The following is an 11101-nucleotide window of genomic DNA, read 5'->3' as shown; positions in this document are numbered from 1 at the left end:
GAGTTTCAGCTTTAGCATCATTCCTTCCAAAGAAATCCCAGGGCTGATCTCCTTCAAAATGGAGTGGTTGGATCTCCTTGCAGTCCAAGGGACTCTCAAGAGTCTTCTCCAACACCACAGTTCAAAAGCATCAATTCTTCAGCGCTCAGCCTTCTTCACAGTCCAACTCTCACATCCATACATGACCACAGGAAAAACCATAGCCTTGACTAGACGGACCTTTGTTGGCAAAGTAATGTCTCTGCTTTTGAATATGCTATCTAGGTTGGTCATAACTTTCCTTCCAAGGAGTAAGCGTCTTTTAATTTCATGGCCGCAGTCACCATCTGCAGTGATTTTGGAGCCCAAAAAAATAAAGTCTGACACTGTTTCCACTGTTTCTCCAACTATTTTCCAAGAAGCAATGGGACCGCATGCCATGATCTTTGTTTTCTGAATGTTGAGCTTTAAGCCAACTTTTTCACTCTCCACTTTCACTTTCATCAAAAGGCTTTTATTATCTGCATAGCAAACCTAAAAGAATCTACACACAAATTTTTAGAAGTAACAATGTGTTATCAAGGTAGTTGCCTGTAAAGTCAGTAAATAAAAATGTAATATTTCTATACAGCAGCAATAAATATTAGAAAATATAATTTTAACATGTATTTACTTTGTTACAAAAATATAATGTTCTCCTCCAAAAAATTTATATAAAATTCCCAGTACTAAATCTAACCAGAAAGTCGTAAGGCCTACGTGCAGAAAGTGATAAAACTTTACTGAAAGACATTTTAAAAGCCCTAAATAAGCAGAAGGGCATGTAATGTTCACGGATAAGACACACACCATAAACACATCCGTTTTCCACAGTTTGACTTATAGAGTCAGTTCTGTTATGATCAAAATAACAGGGTTTTGGTTTTTGTTTTGTTTTGTTTTTATGGCTTTTTTGAATACCAGATCTTTACATATTTATATGGAAGGGTAAAAAATAGATATGACATTCATGAAAAGAATAAGGTTATGAGAATCGCCTTACTTTTATGAAAAATTGTAAAATAAAACATGCCATTTACTCAAGGAATAAACAAAAATAACAAAGGTGGATAAAAGCCTGTATACAGTCTCCAGCTTACATAGAGCTATGCAAGATCATTGGGGAGGTGAGGGCTATTCAGGAAGCTTTCTAGGGCAGTTACTTAATTTCAGTCGGCCCCTCACATCCTACACAAAAAATGAATTCCACATGAATTAAGGACTCAGACATCAAAAACAAAACTTTAAAATATGAGAGATGATCTTTCTGGCCTTGAAGTACAAAAAGATTTCTTGAAGAAGATAATAAAAGCACAAGCCAGAGAAGAGAATGTTAATAAGTTCAACTACATTAAAGTTTAAAATGTTTTAATTAAAGACATTTTTTTAAATTAAAAAGCCAGAGTAAGGAAAATTCATGTAACACACTTAGCTTATAAGGATTAATATGCAGAGCATGGAAATAAAGTGATGAGAAAGATAAACGAGATAGAAAAAAGGTATAGAAAAGATATTAACAGACATTTGACAGAAAACAATAAGACCAATGTGTTTATGACCAATAAAGAAGAAACAGTTCTCAATCTCACTAATAGGAAATGCAAATTAAGCCTACAGTAAGATACCGTTTCACCCCCACTGATAATACTAAGAATTAGAAAGGCTAGAAAGCAGGAGGCACTTTTAAATATTGCTGATAGGACTGTAACTTGTCGTAACACCTTTAGGAAGCAGTTTAGCTTTCTCCTGGATGTTTGCACATCTGGGATGTAGCAGTTCCACTCCCATGTATATAGACTAGAGAAACTCTTTGCACATTTATTGACAACAGGAAGTAACTCAAACCCCTCCCCCCATTTACAGAAAATGGATAAACACATTACGGTATATTCACTTAATGGACATTTAATTGTGTATAAAGGAAATTGAGTGAACTAAGAACTACATTTAGCAACATGGAGTGCTTAAGAGTGTTGAGTAAAAACCCCCAAGTCCCAGAAGACTGCTTACAGTATTATACCATGTTTACAATGCACAGGAAGAAGTAAACTAAGCGTTGCATTGTTGGGGTAAATATGTGTATGTGTGTGATAGAACAGTGTTTAAAAAGAGCGGTGGGGTCATAAACACAACACTTGGGATAACGTGTGCCTCTGGAGCAAAGCCAGGAGGATGCACCGTGAAAGGACACGCAGGTAGACGCACGGTAACTCACCACCCCGCGCCTCCGTTTACAGGAAACATAACACATTACAGTACGTTCACCTAGTGGGCGAGGCGACTGCATGAACTAAAAACTATGTTCAGCCTCATGGGGGAATCTTAGGAGGGTAGTAGTTTCTGGGATATTTATTATTTTATGCTTTACAGCATAAGTGTGTATTTTATGTAATTACATATTATCTATGGGTATATTTATAACACACATATATAACCTATATATATGTGTTCCTTGGAGTGTGTCATATATTGGCAGTAAGTGTGTTAGTCACTCAGTCACATCCGACTCTTTGTGACCCCATGGACTGTAGCCCGCCAGACTCCTCTGTCCACGGAATTTTTCAGGCAATACTGGAGTGGGTTGCCATCTCCTACTCCAGGTATGTTCTTTGGAATGTGTCAGATGTTGGCAGTAAAGAAAGGTAATTTTATTTTCTTTAAAAACAAAAACACAACAAAAGAATCCTTTTGATAAGCCAGTCAGAAGGATCAAGCCATTGAGGAGGAGGGATACATCAGGCTAGCTTCAGAGTTGTGTGCAACCCCACTCACACCAAGAAGCAGTGGAGCAATGCCAGCAGATTATTCAAGGAAAGAATGGGCCACGGTTATATCCAGCCAGCTGTGTTTCAGGCATAAAGGCTACAAAGTTCTGAATGTATACGATTGGATTAGTTTGTTAGGGCTGCCATAACAATATGGCCAGCTGCTGCTGCTGCTAAGTCGCTTCAGTCATGTCTGACTCTCTGCAACCCCATAGACAGCAGCCCACCAGGCTCCTCCGTCCCTGGGATTCTCCAGGCAAGAACACTGGAGTGGGTTGCCATTTCCTTCTTCAAGGCCTGAAAGTGAAAAGTGAAAGTGAAGTCGCTCAGTCATGTCCCAACTCTTAGCGACCCCATGGACTGCAGCCTATCAGGCTTCTCTGTCCATGGGATTTTCCAGGCAAGAGTACTAGAGTGGGTTGCCATTGCCTTCTCCTTCATTTCTTCTTCTTCTACTACTGCCGGCAGGGTGACTTAACAGAAATGTATCCTCTCAGTGCCGGAGGCTACAAGTTGGGGATCCAGGTACCAGCAGGGTTGTTTTCTTCTGAGGCCTCTCTCCTTGGCTTGCAGCTGGCTACCCTCTAGGCAGCTCTTCAAGTGGTCATCGTCTGCACAGAGGACTCTGATGTATCTCCTTCTCTTCTCTTCTATAAATCCACTTACATTAGATTTTGTTTAGTCACTAAGTCGTGTCCGACTCTTTTGCCACCCCATGGACTGTAGTCCACCAGGCTCCCCTGGCAAGAATACTGGAGTGGGTTGCCATTTCCTCCTTCAGGGGATCTTCCCGACCCAGGGATCGAACATGCATCGCCTGCATTGCAGGTGAATTCTTTACTGCTGAGCCACCTGGAAAGCCGGTTACATTAGATTAGGGCCCTACAGTAATGACCTCATTTTTAACTTCGTCTGCTCTCTAAAGACTTTATTTCTAAATACAGTTGCATTCTGAGATACTAGGGATTGAGACTTCAACATATAACTCTGAGCAGACACAATTCACCCCATGACAACAATCTCGGGGAAAAATATTCCTATTAACCCTTCTTAAGAAAACTATTAAAAGATAAACTTTAGCCAACCAAAAGATGACTAGGGAAGGCACACAAAAGTAATGTCAATGATCAAGGAATATATTTACATGTAGAACCAACACAAAAACAAGGCAGGAAATAGTATTTATATCACCCTATGTGCCCCGCCAATGAAAAATCATAGAATTACCAAAAGAAAAATAGATTGAAAGAACAAAATAAGATAGGAAGCAGAGTAAGTTTTCCAGTTGCCTCAACCAGAATGGCTGGGAATTAGAAACATCCATCAAAAGGGATAAATAGGGAAATTAAAAATTAGATGTAGATTAACCCAATATTAGGCCTAAATTATGGGCTTCCCAGGAGGCACAGTGGTAAAGAATCCATGTGCCAATGCAAGAGACGCAGGAGACAACAGGTGTGACCCCTGGGTCAAGAAGATCCTCCAGAGGAAGAAATGGCAACCCACTCCAGTACTCATGCCTGAAAAACTCCATGGACAGAGAAGCCTCACAGGCTACAGTTTGCAAAGAGTTAGACACAACTGAGCACACAGACCTGAATTAGTAACTAAGGTTTTGTGTATAATAAAGGTAGCGTCACAGTGAGGGAGAGATGAATCAGTCATTAAATAATATTAAGACAGCTTTAGCCATCTGGAAAAAAAATAGATCAGAGCCTTATCTTTTACTTTACACCAAGTTAAATTCTAAGTGGATCAAATATTTAAGTGTGAAAAGTGAAACTACAGCAGTTCTGGGGAAACACATGGTAAAAATTCTTGATAACCTTGGAGTAAACAAGACTTCCCTAACTACAGCTGAAAATCCAGAACCCATTGGAAACAGACTAATAAACCAAACTATGTAGAAATTGAAGATTTGAAAACTATGATCCAGAGAGGTTAAATGTTTATAAAAAAGGCTATACTGGTAGAATCAGGCTTGTGGGATGGTTACTAGGGTCAATGAGAGGGTGAACATAAGGTGCGAGGCAGACCACCAGCGCCAGGTAAACAGCTAAATGGTCCTTAACTTGTGTTGCGATTGCTAATCTTGGTGGTAAATTAGTATGTTATTTAAGAGACTTTAAGTGACTTTTCCTTTGTAGAACCAGACGTCCTGGGTCCTTTCCAGCATGGCAGCCCTCTACTGGAGAGTGAAAGGCCAAGGGAAGAAGGCGATTGACTGCCTACGCCAGGCCCTCCATTATGCTCCGCACCAGATGAAGGTGAGTGGGGCTCCGAGGGCGTGAGTTTCCATCCCTCAGTCGTTTCCTGTGCCCACTGGTTTATTCTGAGTTTTCATCAACCTTCCTCATGCTCAGAAAGCAGCAAAAGGCTAAGGGTGGAAAACTTAGCGACCCACTTGTGCTGCCACAAGCCTGAGTTTCGCCCACTGTTGTGGCCTCCCCACCTCAGCAAGAGGGGGCGTCGGGGAAGGGCTTCAGGATCCCGGAAAAACACTGTATCAGGAACAGGCACGGCTGAGTCGTAAACGCAGCTCTAAGGGCAGCTCCGCCTCTCACTGCCTTTGTGATTACCTGTGACCTCTCAGGACCTCTGTAACCTTGGGCAGGTTCTTCCACCTCCGTGACCTCATATGGTGCCGTGTCTCTGGGTGTCCGGCAAGGACAAACATGGGTCTTTTTTCTGTTCTTCTGTGTCTCCTACGGAAGAGCCCAGAGATGCTGAACAACGGAATATAGACACCAGTGTCTCAGGTTACACATCTAAAGGGGGCTTCCCAGGTGGCACCAGTGGTAAAGAGCCCGCCTGCCGATGCAGGAAACACGGGAGACTTGGGTTCTATCCCTGGGCCCGGAAGATCCCCTGGAGGAGGGCATGGCAGCCCACTCCAGTGTTCTCGCCTGGAGAATCCCATGGACAGAGGAGCCCGGCAGGCTACAGTCCATAGGGTTACAAAGAGTTGGACACTACTGAAGCGACTGAGCACACATCTAAAGGGAATTAATATTTGTGATAATAATACTGCAACTTTTTCAGCCCATCATCCTGTGCTCTATACTTCTAGGCTATCACTAGGCTCTGCAACAGGAAGGGCCAAGACGCTGGATCAGGGGTCAGGGAACTTTTCTGTGAAGGGCCAGATAGTACAAATTTAGGCTGTGAGGCCAGCCTGCCTCTTGCAGCCACTCAGTTCTGCCATGATAGCGTGAAAACAGCCACAGAAGTACCTCGGGGAATGGGAATGATGAAGTCCTATAAAAAGCTACAGAGTCGGGTAGCAGGCTGGACGTGGCCTATGGCCACAGCGCGCCAGCCCTGCCTCAGAGGGCGCTGTGGTCCTTGCAGAGAACAGCTCAGCTCTGTGACAGTGAGCCTCAGTGTGGACTGTGGACAAAGTCTGGCCACCAGCTACTCCTCACAAGCTGCAGTGTGACCTGGAGCTGGCACCACGATGGAAAGCAGCTGCCTCACTCAGCAGGTTGTTCACCCAGCTGACAGTTTCATTTGTTTTTTGAGGCAAGACTCTCTCAATGAGAGAAGTGCTGCACGGCTGGGCTGGCACACGCTCCTTCCCCCTCACAGACCCACAGCAGACAGAAGCCCCCACATCAAGCTGCACGACTCTGTCATTCACCAGAAAACACTGACCACTTTGCTTATGGTCACCACAGCCACGAGTGAAAGCCCAGAAACCAACATTCTTCCCTTCCCGCCTTCTCCCTCCTCTCCCAGGACGTGCCCCTCATCAGCCTGGCCAACATCCTGCACAACGCCAAGCTCTGGAACGACGCCGTCATCGTGGCCACCATGGCGGTGGAGATCGCGCCGCACTTCGCCGTCAACCACTTCACGCTGGGCAACGTATACGTGGCGATGGTGAGGTTGGCCTGGAAGCGGCGCGGACCACCCCTGCTGCATTCTGTCAGGGCCACATCTCTAGTTCCAAACCCTCTGAGTCTCAGTGTCCTCTGGTTTCTGTAAGCTTTGTGTCTAAAGTTGCAGCTCTCCACCACAGGTATAATTCATGGCAGGGGGGTTTGTCGGAGAAGGCAATGGCACCCCACTCCAGTACTCTTGCCTGGAAAATCCATGGACAGAGGAGCCTGGTAGGCTGCAGTCCATGGGGTCGCTAAGGGTCAGGAATGACTGAGCGACTTCACTTTCACTTTTCACTTTCATGCATTGGAGAAAGAAATGGCAACCCACTCCAGTGTTCTTTCCTGGAGAATCCCAGGGACGGGGAAGCCTGGTGGGCTGCTGTCTCTGGGGTCGCACAGAGTTGGACACGACTGAAGCGACTTAGCAGGGGGGTTTGTAAGTTTTTTTAAAAACACAGTAAACTCACCCAAGTATTTGCAACTGTGTAGTTCCTCACCATGAATTTAACACTAACAGGCCCATTGACCTACACTTTTCTGAAGACTACACTTGTTCCAGAAAAGCCTTCCCTCACACTCCAGGTGGACACGCACACTCGGGCCCGCTCACTGCCAGGTCAGGCCAGGTCCCCAGGATTGCTCCCATGGTGCCCTGTGCGGATTTCTCTTCTTGTCTCTTCACCTTAGTTTTATAACTTTTGTTTTGAGTATTGGTCTCTCCCACCAGACCAGGAGCTCCTTAGAAGAGAGACTCCTCTTCATCTCCCTGTTCCTCGCACTTCACAGGGTTTGGCACATAGTAAGTAGGTGCTCACCAAAGGTTTAATAAATGGCGGAATGCCACTAGTTCCCTGGGATACCATTTACAGCCAAAATGGCAAAGCCATCATCCAGAACCCTGTTGGGGTCAGAAGAAGGACCAGTTTCGGAACTCAAAGTCCCAGGGGTCCCCCAGAAGCTGTCATAGCTGAATCTAACATGAGAGTCATGCCATCCACTTTCATCCAAGTTTAGGGTCCCACATGAGGCTCTTTCCAAGGTGCTCTTGATAAAGGTTAACGTAACGAGCAGATTCAGGCTCCAAGTTTTGTGTGTCATCCTTGACTTCAAAGGCAGGAAATTTAATTTGGCCAGGTAGGTCTTGCTGAATGTGCAGATTTCCCTCTCTGCTTCTTAAAATTGAAGAATCTATTTTCGTCCCCAGTAAATGCAAAATTTGCTGCTATGAATGAGGAATTCTGCCTCTCATTTGGCTGGAAGGAGTCATTTAAGCGGTAGACTCGGGCTCTTCTTCGGGAGTGTTAGTCTAAGTAAAAGGCGAACGCCTTCTGTGTGGCCGTGATCATTTCCAAACCACGTTCATTTTTTTCAAGTGTTAGGGAGAATAAGAAACGGCTTCAAAATTTACAAGTCTAACTGAGATACCTGACCTGACTTCTTTCCAGTTACAGTAGAAAATTCAAACAGATGCAAAATAAGCTTTTGCTAGACATAGTTCCAGAGGTTTCTGTGAGGATTACAGGAAGGGATTCCACGCAGCACCTAGCTCTGCCCCTGGCGCGCAGCAGGGCTCGGTGACGGTGGCTCCTGCTGTTGCTCCGTCGTGGGGCCAGGTCTCTGCAGAGCTGGGCCCCCTTTGCCTCTGGCTCTTGGGCTGCGCCATAGTTCTCTCAGTCTGTGGCCTCGGGGTGGAGGCAGTTGTCCCTGCACCTCAGTTTTCCTCAGATTTAGATGCACTGAGAGAATACCGCAGGACCGTCACCGCCACAGACGCGCTCTTCAGGAAAAAAGACGTCACCACATCTGTTGAGTCTGGTGGCCATACCCCTCTCACTCTGTCCCTCTGCCCCTCACAGGAAGAGTTTGAGAAAGCACTGGTGTGGTACGAGTCTACCCTGAAGCTGCAGCCCGAGTTTGTCCCCGCCAAGAACCGAATCCAGACCATCCAGTGTCACTTGATGCTGAAGAAGGGCCGGCGCTCTCCTTAGCTCATCCCTCCCGCCTCTCCTGTCTCTCTTCTCATGCTCTTCAAAAAATGAATAAGAAGCCAATCATTGTCAGTATCTGCTTTTAATGATGTGTGTGAAAATAACTGAATAAGACATATTACAGGACTTTTACATATGTGGAAATTGTTTTGGTTTTGTTTTTAAGTTCCTTCTTTCCCCGGCCAGCCTCAGAAACATAAATTTCTTAAAAGGAAAATGCAGCTTAAAGATATTGTGTAAATACTGAGCCAAGACATTTCTGGAGCCGTGCTCTGTCTCCAAAACCTCGATGCCTTTAGGGCTCTTCTCAGTGGTCCAGCCAGCCTCCTCCGCTTCGGTGGAGGACGAAGCCACACGGCACCTTCCCTGCTTCTCGTCGCAGCCTCTGTTGTCCGTGGAAATGCAGAAGCCCGTCCGGCGCCCATCAGCAGGAAGCACTGTCCTCGCTCTCCCACTAGCTCCACGCTGCCCCCCGGCCTTGGCCGTTCCGTGCTGCTACATTACAGACTCTCAGAGGTAGTTTGCGGGGGGAGGGAGGAAGGGGAAATGATTTTAAAAACAAAATATTTACAACAACAGAAACCCTTAGGATCACCTGACCTTCGTGCAGTTATTTATGTTGGGGAGGGAGGGGGGCTGAGAAGGGGAAATCAGCAGTGTACAACATCGCTATCCTTTGTACTTAAATCGCAGATCACAAGGAAACCAATGCGTTGACATCCTATATAACAGGTTTATATATATAGAATATGTGTATTTGAAGCCCTCAGCAGACTGAGGCTGTGTTTTACTAACTCTTTGTTCGCCATGTTACCCGTCTTGGACTGAGGCGTGAGTGTCAGCCCCCTCTCCCTGAGGCCTTCAGACGGAGCCGCTCAGGGGAGAGGAGCCGCGGCTGAGTGTTTCCTTACAATGTTTATACCTCTGGTCCCAGGAGAGTCAGAAACTCCAGGCATTTGGGAATCTTCAAGGGCACATACTGAGGACAAAAATAAAAGTCGTTCATGAACAAAACAGGTCTGTGGCGTGGTTTTTCTTTGGAATCAGGCTCATGCGGGCAGCTCTGAAGCCTCACTGTAATCCTGGGTCAGATCTTCTCACATCCTACGTGGTCTTCTCTTTTTCCACAACATAAAGTGAGCAGAGAAATAGTCCATCACTAGGTTTTACGGTTGACCTTACACGATACATTTGATCACGAAAGATGCACAATCAGCAGATGTTCAGAGTTGGCATTTGACCTTCCAGGGAAAAGAAGAAGGATCTAAACCACAAAGTCACGTCCCCTGCAGTGAGCACGATCCTGAAGTTCTTCAGGTGAGCTTTATGGAGAGCCTTGGTGAGAGTCATACCAGTGTGAAACTGAGCATTCCTTTTGGGACAGGACTCTGCCGAACACAGGGTTTCCTAGAACATTATCAGACACCAATCATCTCAAATACTGGGTCACTAAACCCAGAGCATTTGGTTCTAGCACAGACTGTAATTTCTTAGAAGCAGGTGAGCAATCAGACATGCCTGTCCACTCTGTCTTTTATGCAGCTCGAGTCCAGCTGACTTCAAGCAGTTTTATCAGATGTATTTTGAGAAGAGGCTCACTTTGTTGCTGGATCAAGTGAAGCACTTTTCACTCAGAGTATCTTTGCCTGTGTCTGAATATGTTCCCTGCTTCCCCAACTCTCAGCAATGTGGCATTTAGTTTTTCCTGAAACTTGAAACTATTTTTTTTTAATTTACATACAGTGAAATTCATTCTGTGGTGTACAGTTCTGTGAGGTTTTCCTTTTTTGTTGTTTTTTTTTTTTTCCTGGCACCATGCAGCATCTGGGATCTTAGTTCCTTAACCAGTAATTGAACCCACTCCTCCTTGCATTGGAAGCACAGTCTTAACCACTGGACTGCCAGGGAAGTCCCTTTGTGAGTTTTGACAGATGCGTAGAGTCATGCAGCCACCATAACAATCAGGATACAAAACTTTGATCACCTCCAAAAGACTCCCACTCTGCCTCTTTGTGGCCACGCACCATCCTAAACCCTCAGCAACTGCTGATCCATCGTTTCTGTAGCTTTTCATTTTCTCCCACGTGGTAAAGAAGTCAGACTCCAAAGGATGTGTACTGTACAATTCTGTGTACATGACATTACACAACAGCAAAGGTAGATGACTTGAGGCAGAAGTATGCTTCCTAAGTTTTAAAACAGAGGAGACTAGTGTGGCTGAAGAGGTGTAAGCAAGAGGGAAAATAATAGGAGGAAAAGCCAAAGAGGTGAGCCAGATGTATAGTTTTTCATGGGGTTGGTTTATTTCTGTTGTAGGGCTTTATGTATCATTGCAAAGTCACTGGTTTTAAGCAGAGGAATAACACAGTCTGACCTGTTTTAACAGGAATCAGGATTATTCTAGGATTTTTTTGACCTGAGTAATTAGAAGGAGGAAGCTATTGTT

General features: G+C 45.1%; 1 protein-coding gene across 1 annotated transcript in view; it reads left to right on the top strand.

The window, feature by feature from the left end:
* The window catches only part of TTC17 (tetratricopeptide repeat domain 17), a gene marked incomplete at its 5' end in the record, with an annotated part of 128678 nt that extends 119009 nt beyond the window's left edge, over positions 1-9669 (top strand). The window contains 3 exons of the mRNA XM_010856285.1: positions 4931-5050; positions 6522-6665; positions 8524-9669. Coding sequence (XP_010854587.1) covers positions 4931-5050; positions 6522-6665; positions 8524-8655 — 396 coding nt within the window. The remainder of the gene's footprint in view (positions 1-4930; positions 5051-6521; positions 6666-8523) is intronic.
* Between the last annotated feature and the right edge of the window lie 1432 nt (positions 9670-11101).

The sequence above is a fragment of the Bison bison genome, unplaced genomic scaffold, assembly GCF_000754665.1.
Source record: "Bison bison bison isolate TAMUID 2011002044 unplaced genomic scaffold, Bison_UMD1.0 scf7180017854252, whole genome shotgun sequence".
NCBI classification, from domain to species: domain Eukaryota; kingdom Metazoa; phylum Chordata; class Mammalia; order Artiodactyla; family Bovidae; genus Bison; species Bison bison.
This window is presented reverse-complemented; position numbering and strand designations above follow the sequence as displayed.